General features: G+C 34.3%; 2 protein-coding genes across 4 annotated transcripts in view; both read right to left on the minus strand.

The window, feature by feature from the left end:
• Window positions 1-200: 200 nt before the first annotated feature.
• On the minus strand, window positions 201-1,285 carry LOC126892045 (DNA-directed RNA polymerase III subunit RPC10). Its single transcript, XM_050661474.1, has 2 exons — window positions 1,018-1,285; window positions 201-467 (listed from the first exon to the last, which is right to left on the minus strand). Exons 1-2 carry the CDS (start codon window positions 1,159-1,161, stop codon window positions 282-284), a joined length of 330 nt encoding a protein of 109 aa, XP_050517431.1. The 5' UTR covers window positions 1,162-1,285; the 3' UTR covers window positions 201-281.
• Window positions 1,286-2,332: 1,047 nt separating this feature from the next.
• LOC126892044 (uncharacterized) overlaps window positions 2,333-23,417 on the minus strand; it is a 72,850-nt gene continuing 51,765 nt past the window's right edge. For all 3 annotated transcript variants that reach the window (XM_050661472.1, XM_050661471.1, XM_050661473.1), the window contains exons 2-6: window positions 17,244-17,489; window positions 11,023-11,276; window positions 9,615-9,759; window positions 8,292-8,428; window positions 2,333-7,778 (exon numbers count right to left, since the gene is read on the minus strand). In XM_050661472.1, the coding sequence (XP_050517429.1) occupies window positions 7,623-7,778; window positions 8,292-8,428; window positions 9,615-9,759; window positions 11,023-11,276; window positions 17,244-17,409 (858 nt within the window). In that variant the 5' untranslated portion in view covers window positions 17,410-17,489 and the 3' untranslated portion in view covers window positions 2,333-7,622. The remainder of the gene's footprint in view (window positions 7,779-8,291; window positions 8,429-9,614; window positions 9,760-11,022; window positions 11,277-17,243; window positions 17,490-23,417) is intronic.

The following is a 23,417-nucleotide window of genomic DNA, read 5'->3' on the forward strand; positions in this document are numbered from 1 at the left end:
GTAACTGGTTGGAGGTCAAAATGGCAACATGAAAAGGGACTAGAAATCTAAATAACTCTAAGAACTTTAATAACGAAAATAAATATACTAAGAAATGTGATTTAAAAAGCTAAAAACTCAAAGAAAAGGTAAGTAAAAGCCTAAAGAAATATGTTAAATGGAACAACTTACAACAGGTATGTAAGAAAATAAACAAGCACTTATAATCATATATATTTCTTTATTTAAATATATTTACCTATAAGCTATGTAAAAGTCCTTACAAAATAAACAAAAAGGTATCAATCCCTCCAATTATGATTGCATTCAGGATTGCAGCAACGGTAAAACGTAGTCATGGGTTCATCAGCTGACCTAGTCTGCAATTGCATGAAATAGGCTCGTTTGTGGGAACATTTTGGACATGTTTCTTCAGTGGAATCCACGTTTTTCCAGGCTTCTTCACCCCCTAAGACGTCGTCAATCTCCTACAAAAATATTCCTTACTTTACACTGAGATTTAAGGCTCAGTTACAAGACGCTAGTAACTAGTATGAGTTAGTAGGGTTAATACTGGAGGACAGTGTTTCACAGGGATAGTGGCATCTACACACTAAAATCGTTTTTTATATGTAGACACTCCTTCCGAGACTTCTTAGCACCTTAACTAATCACAGGTATAGCCCGGTTATAGATAAATGAGAAATTTAAAGCGATAGACCAATTGGTGTACAAATGCAGAAGCTTGTAACTGGTCTCTGCGGTGCTGCTAGTGTATCATACAGTCGAGTATTGTCGGGGGAACCTACTCCTTCCAGTAAATAGGATGGTCTTCTATTTACTCGACTGGCATGAACACTCGCATCGAGTACTCTACTAGAATATAAAACATTAACACCAATTTACACAAGGAGAGTATTAAAAGTCAGTACTCAGCTTTAGTGACACATGAGTTACTAGCATGGTGTAAATGAACCTTTACAGTACTTATAAATTCAAGAAGCTACGAGAAAAATACTTAATTTTCTATGTATTTACCTTAAGTTTATAAAAATTCCGAACAGACATGAATTTGGTTAGAGGGAAAAAGACAGGGCAGATATTACATGTAAACTGTAATTGTCTTTGTACATTTTCTTCCACAAATAAGAGATTATGACAAAATGGACAAAATTCTACCATATTCTACTACTAAAAATGTATCTGTAAATTTTATATCCAACAATTCATTAAAAACTCTTGTTTTTGTTATTTTTCACGTCCACGTGCCTATTTGTAATATTTGTATTTGATTTGTCATTTGTGACACTATTTTGTCATCTGTCATAATTTAAAATTTAGAACTTAAAACAAAATTCTATTTATTTTTATAGTGTAAAATGCAACAATTATTCACATATCTCTCGGATGTCACATATGTAATAAAATTATATAAAAGATGGTTAAATTAGTTAAAACATAATTTCGCGTTTTCCAATTTTAGGATAAAATTAAAATTCATAAAAATGAGTTAAATTTATGTGGTGGGAGCGCTAACTAGATGTCGCAACAATCGTTGGTGTATTATTAATTGCATAATTATTAGGGGCTATTTTTGGAATTATAGTACACTCTTTAAAAATAACGATTGTTAAAAAGAAATATACTTGATAAAAAATAGTATATTAACGTATATTTTGAATTATTTATATTCCAATTTTGGGCCGGCGTAGCGCAGGTGGTAGTGTGCTTGCCTCGCATGCCGGTGGTCCGGAGTTCAAATCCTACCGCCGGCAAGAACAACTAGACAGCTTTAAAATGTCTATAGGCCCCAGGTCGACTCAGCCTGAATAAAATGAGTACCTTGGGTGAAACCAGGGGTAATAATAGGCGATTGAAGCGTAGCACTGGCCCTGTTACCTTCCTTGTATACCGTTGGCCCTAGATATAGCAGACTACCCTGCTATACTCCCAAAGCCGCGTGCGGTATAAAACGGGAGACTATTATTATTAATATATTCCAATTTTAATGAACAGATTATTTGTGCCCTACATTTCTGTTTCACGAGTCAATTTAAGTCAGATAGTCGTGACATCTATGATAAAGTAGCCGTACTCAAGTAATTTCATTTTGATTTAGACATTACTCACTAGGTGACAAACGAATGTGTTGTATAATTGGTTGCATAATTATTAGTGACTGTAATTCGAGGGGAAGAATAATAATTAAATAGGTATAATATTGAGGGTGGGTGGATAACTTGAGGTGAGGAGAACAGCCAAGGAATGGGATGTTTGGAGGCGGGCGCTGAGGGAGGCCAAGGTCCCTCTTGAGCTGTACGGAATCAAAGAATACGCTTTAAATAAATGACAATTTTATTTAATAGCAATGTTTTTATTTTTTCTTAAGTACTACAATAAATTATTTTAACGAAAATATGTTGAGGATATTCCAGAACTATAGGAGTTTTAACTTAAACAGTGCAGTTACAGTATTACATTAGGTTTCTATACATATAAAATCTTTATAGAACAAAAGTTATAGTAGGAAAGCATCAGGAGCATTGATAAAAGCACCACAGTTGTCACTTATCTTCGCTAGTTACCAGAGTATTTTTCGAAGAGTTTCCAGTGCAACAAAACTGAAGTAAGCGTAAAATAAACATTTTTGGAAGCAAAATCACTTAAAAAGCTTTGCTCAAACTGAAGCACAATCTTTATAATACAGTCCACAGCAGAAGAATCGATAAAAGCTCAACAGTTGTTGCTTTTCTTTGCTAGTTAACAGTTTATGTGAGAAAACTTCCCGAAAAATGTATCGTGTGTAACAAAACTGGAGAAAAGTAAACCAAGAATTTTCTGAAGCAAATGCAGTTAAAAATTGTTACTCAAAATGAAACACGATCTTTATAGTTCAGTCAATCGTCTAATTTACTTCAATGACGTCCTGCACTTGTCTTAGATTATCCAAAAATGCCATTAGTTTGTTTAAATATTCAGATAATCTCTAAAATTGTACATATAAAGATCAGAAGAATCGATAAAAGATCCAGAGTTGTTACCTTTCTTTGCTAGTTAACAGTTTCTGGAACAAAACTTACCGAAAAAACTTTCCAGTGTAACAAAACTAAAAAGAAAACTTTAAAAGGGTAAACCCTGTAGTTGGCTGTATACCTTTGTTAAGACAACGTAGAATGAAGTAAACACTTCTGTTGTATATAGGTATATTATAAATTTATTAAAAAATTTTTTTTATTTAAAATTCATCCACAAGGGAGTGGTTGTACAAAACGTTTTCGGTCAAACTGACCATCCTCAGTGTAAACCTGGAAATAAGTGAACCACTTAGATAGAAATGCAAAAGGGTGAAATTTTGACAGTTGAAAAAAAGAAAATGTGGTTACTTACGTCCAGTGTACAAGTAATTGAAACTAGCCACTTGACTGGTTCACTTATTTCCAGGTTTACACTGAGGATGGTCAGTTTGACCGAAAACGTTTTGTACAACCACTCCCTTGTGGATGAATTTTAAATAAAAAAAATTTTTTAATAAATTTATAATATACCTATATACAACAGAAGTGTTTACTTCATTCTACGTTGAAAACTAAAAAGAGTCAATTACACGTTGTACACTAGTGAAAGCAGAAGCAGTACAAAATCTTTCGCTCAAACTGAAAAATAATGTTTATAGCTCTCTCAATTGCCTCACTCACTCTCTTAACATCATTCACTTGCCTTAAACTATCTATGAATGTGATTAATTCTATTATATAATATACTTGTTTACATATCATCTAAAAGTTTACAAGTACTTCAGAAATCAATTAAAACTCCTATAGTAAGTCTACCCCCTAACAATTTTATTTGTCAATTATAAGTCTTACATTGTTACGATATGTTGGATTTCGCAAATGAGTTTCATTCGATAACGTTTCTTAGAGTTTGGATCACCACATATTAATTAATCATTTATATTTAAAAAAGAATGTGTGTGTACTTTGTACGAAAGTAAGAAGATATACTTCTATTATATGATTTCAAAGAAATAAATATACTTTAAATAGTTTAAAATAGTAAATTAAATATACTTTAAATAGTTTATTTGTATTTTATTTAAATATTATACTAATTTTAATACTTACCACTTTCAAAAGTTTTTTATTAAAACAATACCAAAGATTAAAAAAAAGGAATATGAATTGTCCGGAATATGAATCCTCTACCAATGACCTACCACGGCTCTGTATACATCGCTTCTCGGACATAATTACAATCACGGTGACAAATAGATCAAGTGAAATACAAAATAAAAATGTTTTAATAATACTTATTATCTTACTCCTGAGGAAGACAAATCCAAAGACACAAAAATTATAATAAATATATTTACTAAAAACACTAATATATTCGTTTTGCACCTTATTTGCGCTGATACATATCTACATAAATAGAAAGATTTAGCAACAAGTCCGTACTGTCTGTATGCGCATGCGCGCAGAATAATAAATATTCACTCTCAATCGCGCCTAAATAAGTATAACTTCCAAAATTGGCAAAATTACTAACTATTTAGTAATTATGAACTATTTAGTAATTAGTCTAAGTTTTCACTCTAATGGCATATAAAACAACATAATGCCATTCTACATCCCACCAGAATGAAAACAATGGGAACCTTCTCTGGTTACTTACTATTATTTTTTTGCCAATTTTACCAAATTGGCAAAATTACTTACTAAAATCACTAGCCAGTTGTGTCTGAGTTTAGCGAACCGACTACCTACTTACTTTTAAGTAATATTGTAAAATGTACCTACTAACTACATTCTCGTATAAAATTTGAATATGTAAATATGATAGTTTGTAGAACCTAGGATGAGATCAGGTGATGCTGAAAACATACTTCTGAGCAATATAGCACTTGCTTGGAATATCCTTAAAAGTATATTCCTCCTTTATACTAAAAATATGTGCGGTAGTATATTCTAAGATAAATAGAAGGTTTATAGCACTTCCTTGGAATATTCTAAAAAGTATATTCTTGGTATATACTAAAAAGAAGTGCGGTAGTACATTTTAAGTATATAAATAGAACGTTTAAGTACTGTAATGTAGTATATACTCAGCATCTGCTCTGTACATTCGTAATGGTAATTATGCATATTCTCAGCATATACTTTTTCTGAAAAGTATGTTCTATGAATCTACTAAGAACATGAAATTGTTATGTGGGCTATGTTGTATTTGTTTAAGCAATCTATCTTTTATATTGAGTTTTTCTATTATGAATACATTTTTTCGATGTTCAACCCATGATATTCTCAGCATGTGGTTCTATACCCACATATCAAAAGCCTCATTTTGTTCTTATCTTGGTACTTTCTTCAGGGTACACGTTTCAGATACATACCTACGAAGCTATGGTAAAAATGAGTTCAATTACCAGACTTTTGTGTGTACTTTTATATGCAATTTATTTCTGCTATGCTTCTACACTTTATAGCCTTTAACTGAATAAGTTGAGGAGGAAAGAGCTGTTTATTTTGAATATGGACAATTTAAAATTGGTCATTAAAAGAATGATTGTGATCTAGAAGGTGAAGTGCGCACGTAGAATATGTTTTTCTATTTTTCAAAGCCCTTTTGAGTTCTTCTATACGTTTGTTATAGGTTCTACCAGTTTATCCGATGTATGTTTTGGGGCAATCACCACATGTAAGTTTATATACACTACTGTTTAAGTAGCTTTTTTCAACTGCATGTTTGTTTTCAAGTCTCATAATTTTTAAATCTAGAAAATTTATGGATTGATTTTGTTCTTTTTCTATTGTAAATTTAATATGATTATGTAACATAATCATTCCTTTAAGAACCAATTGCAAAGTCTCCATGTTCAAAATAAAGGCCTTAATCTATTATCTTTATTACAATCTATGGAAATTAATAAATTAAAAAATACTATATAAAGTAATAACAAATAATTTTTTTTTCAATTTGGCTTAAATGTCACGACAACTAAGGCCATTGGCATGCATGGTACGGTTGATTTTTCAATCAGATGTAAGGGACCGTTCAAGTATTACGTAACGCAGGTGGGGGGGTCAAAAATCTTCAAAAATTGCCTTACGCAATAGTTAAACTCCCATAAGAGTGCGTTACGAAGGGGGGGGGGGTTAAAAATCATTAAAAATCGCGTTACGTAATATTTAAACGCTCCCTAAGGTGTAGTGTGAATGTTAAGTAAATGTCTTGTTACTTAGTAAAGTCGACTTCATTGTCTTCACAAAGAGACATTAATTGTATCCGAACGTCTGAGATCCCTGCGGTGAGTACCGATCCAAATAATAATTTGAAAGTTTGAGAAGGAAAAGTAGCAGCACTGTATTAGCGGAGAAAAAGTGAACTAAACAAACACACGTGTAGACAGTGTTGTCCCACTTCCATTATAGCAAGTTATAGGATTATTTGAACTAACCTTGTACTATAGGTATATCTTAAACCTTTAATAGTTATTTAACCAACAAGTGTATTAATAAGGGTGATTAAGAATTGAGATATTTTAACGAGTGATCGGAACGAGCGCGTTAATGTTCGAGATTGTTAATCGCCATTTTAATTCACGAGTTCGTTACAAAACTTTTCCGTCGACCGTACTTTTCAGAAATAAAGATATATCCATCTTTTGATTTTTCAAATATACAGAATTTTAAACAATAAAGTAAATAATGACATACAATGACAGATAGTACTAACAGCGGCTACTTGATTTTAAATTTTTTAGTGGGAATATAAATAGGTATATGTTTGGTTGCCTACACCACAGGTCACTGCCAGTCACAGAGCGTTTAATTAATTTATGCAAGCAATGTATGTTGTGTTGCCTATAATGAAATCGTTCATTAATAGAAAATCATTCATTAATATGGGTCATTAATCAATGATTTTGAGGGTGTTAAAATTGATCATAAATGGACGGTCGACGGAAAAACTATTTTTAAACGATAGACTGTAGAAACGGTCCATGTTAGGAATAACTCTGCGAGACAGAATAAGAAAAGGAGAGATCAGGAGAAGAACCATGGTGACTAACCTCATCGGAAGAATAGCCAGACTAAAGTGGAGATGGGCAGGATACATAGACAGAATGACGGATGGGCGATGGACAAAGGTTATTGGAATGGAGACCAATGGAAGCCAAAAGAAGTGTCGATAGATCACCTACACGATGGACTGACGATTTAAGAAAGCTAAATAAAAACTGGATGAGAGCGGCGTATGATAGACCGGATTGGAAACATGCGGAAGAAGCTTATGTTTAGCAGTGGTCTTTTGAGGCTGGATGATCATGTAGAAACGTATTGTAGTGTTTTTAAAATACGTGTTTTAAATTAGTATAAAATAGTATTTTATATATAAATAAATTAATTAATATGCGGTAATCTGTGGTTTCTGCCTAAAAGTATAAAAACCTACTTACATCTAAACGATTTATACAAAGCTCAGTTTTATAAAACCCGTTATTCTGATCATATTACAAAAAAGATGACTAGGTCAGTATATAAAACGTTACTAACAGTTTTTCTACCTCTAAAAGTAACTATTCTTGATAGGACTTTGAGAATAAGTTTCCGTTACATAACATACATGAGAGAGAAGAAGATTTATAAAGCTGTGCGTTCGTCATAAACTATGACTGCTTCGTTGTCCACTAAGGAATCGGTGTCTTTGTGTAAAAATTGACTTCTAGACTTGCTTAACGCTATTATGGCAGCTTCGTCGTTCCTCATCCTATTTTTCCGCTTCTTACTAAAGTTTACCTACAAATTAAAAAAAATTATAGTGTCAATCATCTAGACATAAATCAAGATAATATGAACATATGCTTTATTGATTTCGAAAAAGCATTTGACAATGTCCAATACCTCTACCTCTACTGGAACCAGAAAGGCAAAATAAGAATTCAGAATCAAATGTCGGAAGAAATAGAAATATATATAGCGAAACCGTCTGCCAAGAAACTTTAGGAGAGTGTTAGGACGGGCTGATCATAAATGGTGAAATCCTTAATAATCTAAGATATGCCGATGAAACTGTCATATTTACTTCAACTCTACAAAGTCTGACAAACATACTGGAACGGCTGAACGAAAAGTATACCGTATATGGTATTAAAATGTGCTTAAAGAAAATAAAATTCAGAATTCACAAAATCTGCTCATAAACATCATAAAGAGGAGAAAGACAGAATACTTCGGCCATATAATTAGGGAACCTAAATACCATCTACTTCGCCTTATCATACAAGCAAAAGGGGAGAAATTGCTGCTTACCTTAGCATACAGATCATTAATATCATCTTCTGTTGAAAGAGGCCTGGGTTTCGATCTGACCCAAGCCGGTAAACTTCGAGTTTTCAAAGTTGGTTCGCCGCTACATTTTTCATCTTTGGTTCCAACTTCATCTAAAACTAAAAGGATCGTATGAATATCATATAAACCCAGCTTGTCTTAAGAACTAAACTATCACGAGCCGCTACTGATAAGAAGAAAAATATTAGTATAAGTTACATAGCTTTAAAATCAATTTATTCAACACCAACCACATTAATCCCACATGGAAAAAGTAACTTGGCGAAAAAGAAGAAGTATTAAAGTTTCAGAATAAAGTATCAGAGCTAGTAACGACTATTGTATCTACTTTGATTATTTTGATTACTCTGATTACTTCGTTACTTCATACCAATCGTATTAGAGCGAGTAACGACTATTGTATCTACTTTGATTACTCTGATTACTTTGTTACTTCGTACCAATCGTATCAGAGCGAGTAACGACTATTATATCTACTATGATTACTCTGATTACTTCGTACCAATCGTAACAGCGAGTAACGACTATTGTATCTACTTTGATTACTTTGATTACTCTGATTACTTCGTACTTCGTGAGGATCGTGATTATATCGGAATACCTATACAAAATATCTTCCTACTGAGAAATACGATTCTCGATATGATTACCGGTACTCAAATGCAAAAGTAATAAAAGTAATAATAGTAATCAGATCATTTTTATTCCTTAAACAGATCGGTGAAGGTCGTTGTTATATCGGAATACCTATACAAAATACCTACCTACTGAGAAATACGATTCTCGATATGATTACCGGTACTCAAATACAAAAGTAATCATAGTAATCAAATCATTTTTATCCCTTAAACAGATCGGTGAAGGTCGTTGTTATATCGGAATACCTATACAAAATAGCTACCTACTGAGAAATACGATTCTAGATATGATTACCGGTACTCAAATACAAAAGTAACAAAAGTAATCATAGTAACGAATACTGTAAATGATTACTTAATACAAAATACCTACCTACTGAGAAATACGATTCTCGATATGATTACCGGTATTACATACTCAAATACAGAAGTAACAAAAGTAATCAAAGTAACGAATACTGTAAATGGTTACTTTATAAAAAGTAACGATTTGTTACGAATACTCGAAAGTAACTATATTTAACATCACTACTTTGAATTTTTGAATTTTATAGTTGTTATTGTGTTGAATAAATTGATTTAAAAGCTGCGAACATTGGTGTCAGAAGTGGGATCAATCTTACTAAACTGACGTAACAATACTTACTACTGCTAGAAGCGTACTGAGGACTACTTGGTGAAAATTCTGATATATCTGGTAACTGAGTCTTTGGAACAATCTCATCACTAACGTTGGTGGCCACTGGTTGACTCAGTGGCCTCTGTTTTTTTAATGAACTATGTGTGGGCATCTAAAATAAAATATTGATTAAAGGCAACATTGTTATCTGTATATAAGTCGACAGAAATATCTAAAACCGCCAAAATCAAACCGATTGAAAACTTTGGTTACGCGACGTTGTCAGATCAATCGGGTTTCAAAGGTTTTTGAGTTTTAGAAGTTATACTTTTTTAGGCGCGATTGAGATTGAGGGTGAATTTATATTAATCTGCGCGCATGCGCACACCGACAGTATGGTATTAGTCGTTATAGGGCTCTGATTGGGTGTTGAAATGATCTGTCAATAATAAATAATTGTTCAATATGAAGGTAAACAAATGTATAATATATTAGTTTTATTGTTGTGAGGACAGAAACAAAAAAGTTTATAATTGTATAGTGACTTTTAAATAGTTTTTAAAGCAACAGGTACATAATAATTGTAAATGTATCATAGGTACCTACCTATTTGAACCTACCAAAATACATAGTATGTAATAATTTTATTTACATAATTTGATTACCATCAAAATTTCTATCAATATTCACCTAATATATTGTTTTCTTACTCTATGTTTTGTTGTATTTTTTCAATTCTAAATCATTTCAATTCAAAATCAAAATAATTTGATTTAGTTCAAAAATGTCAAAAGTTTAATCCGTTTAGTAAGTCGATCTTCGCACATAATGACACATTGTCTCCGTGGCGAAGCGTTTAATGCGAATGAACCCCAATACAACGCCAATACCAACCGCGCTGATAAGTTGGTTCGAATCCCAATAGAAACTTTTATTTTTTTATTTTTTTTATACATGTTATGATTGTAAGTATATTTATTATATAATTTTATTTTCAGAAAATACGTATTTAGTTAAAAAAATTTCCGACAATTAATGTTCAGAAATCATTTGTGGCATTTTTAATGTGTTTGTGTGTGTTTTATTCTTTTATTATTTTAATTTTTGGCACTGTTTTAATAAAAATGTTTGAGAAGTGGTGAGTATAAATTAGTTTAATATTTAAATAAAATATAAATAAAAAGTATATTAATTTCGTTTAAATCATATAATAGAAGTATAACTTCTTACGTGCGTACAAAGTACACACACAATATTTTTTTATTTGTTTCATCTGACAATGTCGCAAAACCACTGATTTCGTGAACAATGCATTTTAAATGGATGTTTACTCTTTTTATCAACGCGTTCAAATAAAGTCCCCTCTCCTTGATTTGCTACCTGAGTGACCTTCGCGGATTCAGATATTTCTGTACAATTGTAATTGATGACTTACATTATTTGATGATGGTCCAGGATTGCTGGAACTTCTGGGCACCGGGCATACACCCGGGCATTGAGTACATTGAGGACCACCAATCACCCTGGAAACGTACCAGGGACTAGGTTGTGTATGAGCAACTAGTCGGTTACTATATCCCCAGGAGCATCCTTTTTGTTCAGCGAATACTGCAGACTGAGTAGGGTATGCCGGGGAAACTACTGCAGGGACTTGCGTTCCTGTGGAAGTACCATCCAGATGACGCATACCTAAAAAAAATATATTTTAACAAATTTTAACTAAAATTTTAATCAAAGTTGCTAAAATTGTTATGATACCCAAGCCCGGGAAGAAAACAGAAGAGTTGTCTTCCTACAGACCGATAATTGGGCCTTGTTATGCAAAAGGTCCTGACCAAATACCTGTAGACATAATACGGTTAATAGAGGACCAGCAAATTGGAATATTGGTCGACTTATTTAATACAATATACAGTACAGGAATCATTCCCAGAGATTGGCTGCTGTCAACGTTCATAACACTGCCAAAAAAACCAAATGCAAAAGAATGCCAAGACCACCGGATAATAAGTTTAATGAGTCATACACTCAAAATATTTTTAAAAATTATACACCGGAGAATACATAACAAACTTGAGCAGGACATAAGCGACACGCAATTTGGATTTAGAAATGCAATGGGAACGAGGGAAGCCCTGTTCGCTGTAAATGTACTTGTGCAAAGGTGCATGGATGTTAATCAGCCAGTATATATGTGTTTCTTGGATTACAACAAAGCCTTCGATAAGGTCAGACATAACCGCCTTATCGAATTACTTGAAAAGAAAAACTTAGATATGAGGGACATCAGGATCATTAGTGCTATCTATTATAATCAGATCGCTGTGGTAAAAGAGAACAACGCCTTTTCAAATGAAATACGTATTGAGAGGGGCGTCAGACAGGGCTGTGTCCTGTCTCCTACTTTGTTCAATTTGTATTCAGAGGAAATAATCCAGGAAGCACTAGAAGACCTAACCACGGGAATAAAAGTAAATGGGCGACCAATCAATAATATACGGTTTGCCGACGACACTATTTTATTAGCCGAATGTCTTGAGGATTTACAACAAATGGTTGACAGAGTGGTAGAAGTCAGCCAAGAAAACGGACTGTCCCTAAACACAAAAAAGACACAAATTATGGTAATCACAAAAGTTCAACAGCGCCAAGAAAGCATAACAATACATGGAGAACAAATTAAAAAGGTTGAAAAATATAAATATTTGGGTACAATAATTAATGAAACTAATGAGTACACAGAAGAGATTAAAGCAAGAATAGGACAGGCAAGAAATGCTTTCAACAAACTAAAAAAAGTACTCTGTAGCAGGGACATTACAATTTCTTTAAAGATAAGACTTCTGAGATGCTACGTGTTCTCCGTATTATTCTATGGGTTGGAGGCTTGGACATTAAAGAAGGATGTTTCGGACAGATTAGAAGCCTTCGAGTTATGGGCCTACAGAAGAATATTAAGAATAAGTTGGGTGGATAGAGTCACGAATATCGAGGTGTTGAGAAGAATGGGAAAAGATAAAGAGATTTTAAATACAATTAAAGTCAGAAAACTGCAATATCTGGGACATGTTATGAGGGGCGAGCGTTATAACTTGTTACAATTGATAATGCAAGGAAGAATACAGGGTAGAAGGAGTCGCGGAAGAAGACGCATCTCCTGGTTAAACAATTTGAGAGCTTGGTTTAATTGCACTTCTGCTGATCTCTTTAGAGCAGCGGTGTCGAAAGTGCGAATTGCCGTGATGGTTGCCAACCTTCTTAGAGGAGATGGCACATGAAGAAGAAGAAGATGCAAAAAGCAACCAACCCACATTTTTGAGGAAAACAAGATAATGTCACATATCGATTTAAAAATGTGTATTCTACATTGTGTAAAAAGCAACCAAGCCATTCTAGATATTAAACCATGAAAAATACTACTCCAAATTATTTCTGTTTAATAATAGTTCACATAAGACAACCAACCCACTTGGATTGTTTGTGTGACTGAACATATTATTACATTGCACTGTCGAAAAGTACCAGCCAAGTGGGTTGATATTGTTATGCCGATTACGGTTCCTGGAATGTTGCATCTTTTTGCTTTTACGTGTAGGTACTGACCAATATTAGTTCGTGCTTAAATATTAAAATATTTGTTGTTATATCTATTATATGAAGAAATCTTTGAATCTTTAATACGAAAAATATTTTTAAATCAAGAACTGTTAAAATAATTAAAAAGGCTCGCGAAATTGCAGAAAATGGTAAGTTTTAGGATTAAGGCTATATTTATCTTATTTTTTAAATATTATGGTTTGTTGTTTTGACTAATTACCGCACATTTTTTATTTGTATTGATATTATGTTTAATAGTAGAAATTCTACTGTATGGTATTACTGAGTTGACTGAAATTATTCGGATTTATTCATGGATTTTGTGGGTTGGTTGGATTTTGCAGATTGCATTTTATTAGATATATTTCCAACAGCAAAAAGAAACCAACCCTCAATATGGCTATTTTTTTTTGTAAAAATTTATTAGGATAATTTTGATACTACTATGATAAAATTGCTCTAAAATTAAACTATTGATTAGTGAAGTTATCGTTTAAAAAAATATGACGGAAAATTAAATATTTAGAAAAACATAAAAAGTTAATTTTCTCTTAATTTACAAATTGAGGGTTGGTTGCTTTTTGTTTAACATGGCCCAATTCTTTCCAAGGTTTTTGAGAAGTTATAAAGACTAAAAACTATAATAGATGAAAAGAAGATAATTCCATATCACCAATTCGGGTTCCGCAATAACCACGGGACAATACAGTAAGTTCATAGAGTGGCAAATCAAATCAATAAGGACCTGAATAGTAAAAGATATTGTTCAGCAGCTTTCCTCGATATACCTCAGGCTGTCGGCAAGGTATGGCATGAGAAATTGCAAGTCAAACTAAAGAAACTACTGCCTCATCTCCACCTTCAACATCTGACTAAAATCATATTTGACAGATAGGCACTTCCAAATAAAACATGGAAATTAATATACCGAGTTGCATCCAATAAATTCAGGTGTTCCACAAGGTAGCGTACGTTGACTGATCCTGTACTTATTGTATCCTGCAGACGTACAGTACAAGACTTACCACTGTTGCGACATTTGCTGATCATGCAGCCATTTTGGCGTCCCAGATTGATCCAACAGCTGTCTCTAGGAACCTGCAAGCTAGTCCAAACAATTTCCAAACCTGTCTAAAGAAATGGCGTATTAAAGAAAATAGCCCCAAATACTTCGGCATGCACCTGGATCGACGACTGACTTCGAACTAAGAAACATGTATTGGCTTATCGGTGGCAGATCCAAACTTTCATTAAACAACAAAATATTATTATCATTATACAAAACAATCTTGAAACATGTGTGGACCTACGGCATCCAGCTATGGAGAACTGCAAGCAACTCCAATATATCCATCTTGCAGAGGTTCCAAAATAAAGCACTGTGAGTTATTGATGATGCTTATTACTAAGTACGCAACGAAATCATTCAGCACAATATCCCTTTAGAATCCATCAAAGAAGTCATACATCGTTTTAGTGAACTAGAGTGAAAGAGTGTCAGTGTCAACGAAATCAGTTGGTCGCCCAACTGAACGTGTGCGATGCCAATGAATTTCCTAGGCTAAAACGTCTACTGCCATCAGATCTATCTACATCACACAGACTTTAGTTTAGATTTTAAGGCAAATGTTTATAAATAGATAACTTTTGAAGAGATTCTTCATTGGAATGATACTCTACATGCAATCAGAAATCAAAAGCTTCATTATCAGAAAAAACGCTTAAGTATTGCTTATTAGGCAGATTGCAGATATATCTAGGAGATAATAATAATAAAAAAAATTTTCCAAATTGTCACACCCTGTATACAGCTAAAATAATTTTATAGCCGCCGGTAATCCTCGTGCTTCTGCCAAAAGCGTGTTAAATATCATTGGTCATCTCCCCTCTAGACTCGGCCCAGTTACTCGTCCCTAAATATTTCGATATACATCTGTTTTTAAAAAATCGACTTGTATGGTCCGCCTGTAATTACTAAATCGCAAATTGCTATTTCCTTTCATCTTCGATAATATATAGAACTCTAATGGCCCAACTTCCGGATAAAATTGACTGTACTTGGAGCGGAAATAAATCCATTAATGGAGCTGTTGCTATCCATATTCGCAATAGAGTTTACCTAAGATATCGCATACATATACAGGGTATAACAAAAAGGTAGCTGGTAAAGTAAACGACGTATTCTGGAGGAAAATAGATCTATTTTTGCTTCCAAATGATTTGTTTCCAAATAGCGTGGAAGGTGGGTGGAAGTCAGTTAGGTACAACAACTCCTGCCAGGTACGTATGTGGTCTACAAACAATTCCCAAAATCGAAAAGATCATAATACCCATGTTGGCCAGTATAAAAATCTAGTCTACTGGCAAGGAACGAAAGCCACGTTGTTTAGAGCCTTTCGACTCTTGGAACTCGAAAGATATCGTTGAGACCATTCACTAGAGAATATGCGTTCTTAGAGGCGTTCAAGCATAATCCCACGATCTGTAGCTGCGCACTATTACCCGCTCAAGTGAGTCAACTAAATCTTGTTTTCACCTAATTTTGAAAAAATGTGAAAACTTTGAATTATGCTCGTCCGTCTGTCCGTCCGTCTGTCTGTCCGTCTGTGAACACAACTCCTCCGTCATTATACCAGGTAGAATGACAAGTGAGGTGTCAAATGAAAGCTAATAATCCAAGGATGGTACTAAAGGTGAGAAATTTGACCTAGGCTGTCTGTCCGTATGTCCGTCCGAGCACGAATATAACTCCTCCGTTACTATACCAGGTAGAATGACAAATGAGAGATGTCGAATGAAAGCTTATAATCAAAGGATGGTACTAAAGGTGAGAAATTTGACCTAGGACTTCCGGTTTGAGAAAAGCAACCAGAAGTACTGTTTTAAAGTCACTGGGATAGTACAAGTGATATATTATTCGACGCGCCCGAATACTTTGGGTGAAAACCTAGGACTTACGAAGTACAATTACTTGTTCAAATTAGCAGTTTCTCTCGTACTGAGCAGGATTACTATGCTCAGTAGCAAATCATCAGCAGGATGAAATAACCTGCTGTTTCAAGATGGCCTCAAATCAGCTCATGTTTATGGTTCAACAATCCGACATTCAGCAATTTCTGCTCCGTAATGATAGGAAAAGCCGAAATCGAAGGATCAAAAAGTGACGTTGCTGTGAATGTTTCTTCTTCTTTCTTCTTGATTGGCTTTATATCTCGGGGTGAGTCTTCGGCGTATCCACTATAGCCCTCTATCTTCTACGATCTTCCGCTTCTATTTCCCATTGTTGTACCCCAATTATAGATAAATCGGCTTCAACATCAACCTTACATCTATTTCTGGGACGGCCTACTGATCTTCTACCGCCTGGTCGCTCAAAAACACTGTCTTTAACACTCTGTCTCCTCTGATCGTACCACATGACCTGCCCATCTTCTCCGGTTAGTTGTTATATGTCTGACGATGTTTTCAGTATCATGCAGAGTCACCAATTCAGCATTGCGGCGCCTTGCCACTCTCCTGTCAATTCATCTCTTTGAAGACCAAATACCATTCTGAGAAACTTCCTGTCAAATACCAGCAGCTCATTTATTTCCCACTGATGTAGAGTCCATGTTTCACTTCTATATGTAACAACTGGGCCAATAATTGACATGTACAGTCTTAATTTAGATTGTCTTCTTAACAGTTTAGATATTAATAATGATGATAGGCTGAGACCCCCTAGAGATCCTTGCTGATACCCCTTTTTCTATGAGGTTGTCATTTTTTATTACCGCCCCTAGATATTTAACCTCTTTTACTGCTGTGAATGTTTGGTCGCCACAATCCTGTGGTGTTTCATGTTCACTTTTCAAAATAAATACAGATTGTAGTTTTTTAATTTATTGGATAACTTAACAACTTCAATTGAAACCCAGGTCGGGTTGCTTACTACATTACAAACGGCGTCAGCAATACTAACTAATTGAACTTTTGTCTATTTATATTTCGCTTTAAATGCTCGAATTATATTGTTTGTGTATTTATTGTTTACTGCATTATTTACTGAAAATGACTTACTGAAATTTTTGTCCCTCCGCGGCATGACACAGCAACGGTAGAGAAAAAAAGCGCAGAACAGACAAACAACTAAGGCAGCTCCGCAAAAGACAGCAGCTAGAATCGGCAATCGCTCGGAAGATATCTTCCAGCCTCTGGTTGAGGCCGTGGTGGGCTCTGGGAACATGCTGGCAGTCAAAGTCGCCCACTGTTGCTGCAGCACCAAGCTGCCTTTGCCGTCGACTTCGTAGATTTGCCCTTCATCACCTGGAAGCAGAAAAGAAAAAATTAATCAATAATTAGTACAGACTAGACAAATAAAATAGACTAAATTTTAATATAAGGAAGGTTCTCAAATTTAATAATAATAACGAAGGTGAAACTGAAGAGAGGTGCAGACGTAGATTCTGAACATTTTTTGACCAAAATATTTCTTCTTCTTAAGGTGCCCTATCCTCAATGCAGGTTGGCTCTTCCCTGTCTTCAGCTATTCCTAGTCTATTCCTTTTAACTATTTCTAGTCCTCTCTTTTGTTTCACTATTAATTGAGCATACTGGTACTTATTATCTCTTAAGTGGCTTAGGTATGATTTATGATGTTTTTCTGATTTACACTGTGTTGAAAAGTTCTCGTTCCTTGCCTATGCTATGCAGCACTTTTTCGTTTGAGGTATGAGATGTTCATGAAACTTCGAGGATTTTCCGGTGAATCCACATTTTAAAGGCCTCTAATTTATTTACGGTTGATTGTTTTAAGGTTCCACGTCTCAACTGCATAGAGAAGAGTCGATCAGACGTAGTATTATGATAAACGTAGTCGAATTTCGAGTTTTATTCGAGAATTACATAGCAGTCTTTTGATTTTTTCGAAAGATTTTCTGGCCTGTTCTATTCTCGATCTTATTTATAGATCAGGATTTAGACTGCTATGGATCCAATATCCCAGGTATTTAAATTAATTGACCTGTTCTAAAATGTGCTCGTTTATTGTGCAAGATTGAGGTACATTTTGATTTTTTCGGATTGGCATTACTTTGGTTATCTTAATCTTTATTTTCATACCAAATTGGTCCCAGACTGAGTTGGTCGTGTCGATGAGTCGTTGTAGACCCAAGTCGGAATCCGCAATCAACACCGTATCATCGACGTATCTAATGCGGTTGATATTTTCACGTTGTTCTGAAGCTATAAACTCATCTCAATATTGGCAATATCATTTTAAAGTAGAAGACTTTAATACTTGTCTGAATTGCCGATATAAATGAGTCAGATTAAATAAATTATTAGAAGAATTTTTTACTAAGCAACAACATTTTTGTTTAATTTAAGTAGTAGTATTTTGTATTTTGACAACGACACTCGACTTGGGCATCGAAACGTTAATACAATCATTTTTTTGGTAAAATTGTTGCTTATTTCCCATTAAAAATAGTTAATGATATTTTCACCTTGACTGCATTCTTGCAATCCTCCTGTGCCTCTTTAAATAGAAACTCGGAGTAAGATTAAATAGCAGAGGTGACGTTACACATCCTTGTCTAACTCTCCTCCTAATTTCTACTTTTGCGGACCTGAACTTTCGATTCTAACATTGGCGTTTTGATTCCAGTACAAGTTTTTTAGTAGTTTGATGTCTTTATCATCTAAAACGAATTTTTGCAAACGCTCTAATACTAGGGCAGTCCGATAAGTACTAAGCCTCTCCGCCCGATGGCGCCACCATCGCAAATGAAGTGTACTGTCATTTAATGCGTTCACGTAGACGGCTAATGTCAAAATATAAGCCAAAACGAAATTATAGTATTGTTGTAATGGCGTGTGAAAGTTAGCGTGTCCGGATTTTAGTAAAATGGAAAAAGAGCAATATCGGTCGGTGATTCGATTCTTGTTTTTGGAAGGAAAATCACGCGGCGAAATCAAAGAGCATTTAGATGCTGTGTACGGCGACTCTTCTCCTTCGATGGCAACTGTCAAAAATTGGTTTAAAGAGTTTCAACCAGTGTTGCCGATGTCACGATATGAAATTATGTTAAGCGGTTGCTAAAATTATCAGATTTTGCCAAAAATTATGTTAAATTTTTTTATCGCCAACCCCTGCCGCAAGCCACAGACCTTGGACAAAATTTCAGTAGAATTGCTCCTAATTTTTCGGTAGAAATTGTCAAATTTCGGTTGATTTTATGTTTTACTTCTTTTGCTATCACATTGCAAAAAAATTATACTTTATTATACTTCTATTATAGGTACAAGTATTCAAAAATAAACTACCTTCGTCATCATATATTATGATGATCAATAATCATCATTCATCATAAAAATCACTCAAAGTTCAAAATCGGTTTACGTTAAAAAATGTATTTTCTCGGCTTTTTATAGAGCAATTGTCTTCATTTTTTTTTAATCCATAAGTTACTTAGTTTGATATTATGATATTTTTTATATGAAAACCACAATCCTCAATAGTATTCACTATTCAGGTAGGTACATTAGTCCCAAAATCAAATATAAAAGGACAAAGGTGGTCATAAAATTGATATATGTATCTGCTGAACATGTGTCGCAAGTCGCAAGCTAGTAAATGTAAATGCAAACAAATTGAAGGATTCTTGAAAATTTACTAAACTCTATTGCCAAATCTATCCGTAAAAAATTATGTTAAAATTATCAATTATGTTAAAAAAATATTTATTATCAGAATGCCATAAAAATTATGTTAAAATCTGATAATTATGTACAAATCGGCAACCCTGGTTTCAACATAGACGAACCTCGGTTTTTGATGAGCCACGCGTAGGTGCCCCGAAAATGGCTACCACGGAGAATAACGTGACAAAAATCCACGATCTTGTATTAGCAGACCACCGACTGAAGGTGAGCGAGATCGTTGACACAGTAGGCATCTCAAAAGATCGCGTAGGTCATATTCTGCATGAAATTTTGCGAATGAGAAAACTGTCGGCGCGATAGGTGCCGCGTTTGCTCAATTCAGACAATAAGCACAACCGTGAGACCACTTCAGAGCAGTGTTTGACGCTATTTAAGTGTGATCTGAAGGAGTTTTTAAGTCGTTTCATAACCGTCGGCGAAACATGGATTCACTGGTATACACCAGAAACCAAGGAACAGTCGAAAGAGTGGACAGCACACGGCGAACGTGCTCCGAAGAAGGTGAAGACTGTCCAATCGGCAGGAAAGGTGATGGCCAGCATTTTCTGGGATTCACAAGGTGTGATCTACATCGACTACTTGGAGAAGGGCAAAACGATCACAGGGCCCTATTATGACGAATTATTGGGCCGATTTGACGCCGAATTGAAGAAAAAACGACCCCATTTGGCAAAGTAAAAAGTGCTCCTCCACCATGACAACGCACCGGCTCACACCTCCTCCGTCGCCATGGCCAGATTGGTCGAATTAGGCTACGAACTGTTGCCCCATCCACCGTATTCTCCAGATTTGGCCCCGTGCGACTACTATTTGTATCCAAACTTGAAAAAGACACTCTCTGGGCAGAAATTTAAGTCGAATGAGGAGGTCATCGCCGCCACGGAAGCCTATTTTGCAGACCTCGAGAAAAGGTATTTTTCAGACGGGTTAAAGAAGTTGAAGCATCTCTGGGTCAAGTGTATCGAGCTAAAACAAGACTATGTAGAGAAATAAATTGCCACTTTTCCAAAATTTTCCTTTTTGTTGTTCTGAAGCTATTTTCTTGTGGCATTTTTATAATCAAGTATATTCAAATGGGAAATAAGCCACAATTTTACCTAAAAATGATTTTATTAACGTTTCGACACCCAAGTCGGGTGTCGTTGTCAAAATACAAAATAATATTAAATAAACAAAAATGTTGTTGCTTAGTAAAAAATTCTTCTAATAATTTATTTAATCTGACTCATTTATATCGGCAATTCAGACACGTATTATACATTTTAAAGTAGACGACTTTAAAATGATATTGCCAATATTGATGAGTTGCGTTCCTGGGACGACTTTACTAAAAGATAGTTCATTCGATTACATGAAATCAATCCCAACTCAAGAATATCCGCCACAAAAATCATAGCATGTGATCTGTCTTTAAAAAGACAACCAAATGCAACGGTGGCACTGAATTTTGTGGCGGATATTCTTGAGTTGGGATTGATTTCATGTAATCGAATGAACTATCTTTTAGTAAAGTCGTCCCAGGAACGCAACTCATCAATATTGGCAATATCATTTTAAAGTCGTCACTTTAAAATGTATAATACGTGTCTGAATTGCCGATATAAATGAGTCAGATTAAATAAATTATTAGAAGAATTTTTTACTGAGCAACAACATTTTTGTTTATTTAATATTATTTTGTATTTTGACAACGACACCCGACTTGGGCGTCGAAACGTTAATAAAATTATTTTTAGGTAAAATTGTGGCTTATTTCCCATTTGAATATACTTGATTTTCCTTTTTCTTTTGTAGGCTAAGTACTTATCGGACTGCCGTAGTAGGTCATGTCTTACTCTATCAAATGCTTTTTCGAAGTTTATGAAGCATACAAATATATCTTTGTGTTGGTCGTAGCATTTTTGGGCCAGAACTAGTAAACTGAACAGAGATTCTTTCATTCCCATGCCTGCTCTGAATCCAAACTGACCGTTTGCGATGATGCAAAGGCAGTAAGACCTAGGAAAGTATGCTGAACAATGACGAAAGTAAAGGAAATAGTTAGAGCCCTAATAGGAATACATCTACGGTAAAGTAAAACTCATTGAAAAAAATAGAGAAACAAGGAATGAAACTTTTTATACATAGGTAAAATACATTAAAACTCAGGAAAATGCTGAATGTTTATGCTATTTACGCAAATCACACAAGAGAAGAAGTTGAAGAACTAATAAAAGCCATGAAAATTAAAACAATTCAAAGAGAGGTATTTTGACCAAAAACCTAAAATATGGATTATGTTTACTAATTTCTACTAAATTTAAATTGGTCCCTGCACGAATAAAACCAGTATGCAAAGCTGATGAAATTCTGAAGAAATGAAAGGTGGAATTTGTAAAACAGTCATCAGACCACTAATGACTTACTCAGTAGAAACACGACCAAGTACAGAGGGAACAAAAAGAATCATAGGAACAACATAGATCAACATCCTTCGAAAATCTATAGTAAGACACTATGGTATGGCATAGGGCTAGAAGTACAGATATAGGATGCAGATGACAAGTGAGGGACAGACTAGGAAAGACAGAGAAGAGTAAAATGGAACGATGAAGACGATCAGTGGGAAGACCACGAAATCGACGGAATGACAACTTACTGGAGGCACATTGAAAAAGAGAGTAATGCCTAGGCACAAAGGAGAGTACTATTGGTGATTTCTAAGTTGGTAATACTAGCAGAATTCTTGTCTACACAAGGAGAAGAAGGAGGAAAAGAAAATCAAAGGGTATGGTTTTTGCAATTTCTTTTATTATACTTACATATTTTTAGAAATCTACTATCTTTATTAAAACTTTCCCAGTCTCCCCTACAGTTAATTCAAATGTTGCACTCCATAACTAAAAAGTGAAAAGTGTGGAAAACAAAGTTATATTATAGTTATGAAATTAAGTTAGATGTTACCTTGGTCTAAATTCATATTCTAGTTTTTTTTTTCTAGGTGCCCTACTTTCAGAGGCTTCTTTCAAAAATAATACTTCCACGTAAATAATATAGTTTTTAATGTTTTCAGATAATCCTACTTAGCATATTATACGAGTATTGTACATAGATTGTAATAATAAATGTAGTTGAACAATGCGCTCCAAATACATATTTAGCATACCTTCATTTTTTATTATCGTTAAACTGTTATTTGTTATATAATGGTTTTGAAAGCTTGATTAAAATATTTAAACTAGACAATATGCATTCGAGTATAATATATGAGTAGGTATATTAAAAGCCTTTGATAAGGTCTCGAATAATTGATTGGTAGATCAAATGCATAAATAATGCGTTCGGTGAACTGTTTTCTATACAGGGTACAGGGTGTCCATAATTTTAAGACAATTTAACCCAATTCATCTAGTCCGAAAATCCTTCCTAAAGGAGCTTGAGGTATTTGAAGATGGCGTCTGGTAATTAGTTTTTCTTAAATATCTCCAGAATGCTTCTATTTAGAAAAATGAAATTTGGTACACATATTTATGTTCCAGAGATAAATCG

This window comes from Diabrotica virgifera, chromosome 9 (genome assembly GCF_917563875.1).
Source record: "Diabrotica virgifera virgifera chromosome 9, PGI_DIABVI_V3a".
Classification (NCBI taxonomy): domain Eukaryota; kingdom Metazoa; phylum Arthropoda; class Insecta; order Coleoptera; family Chrysomelidae; genus Diabrotica; species Diabrotica virgifera.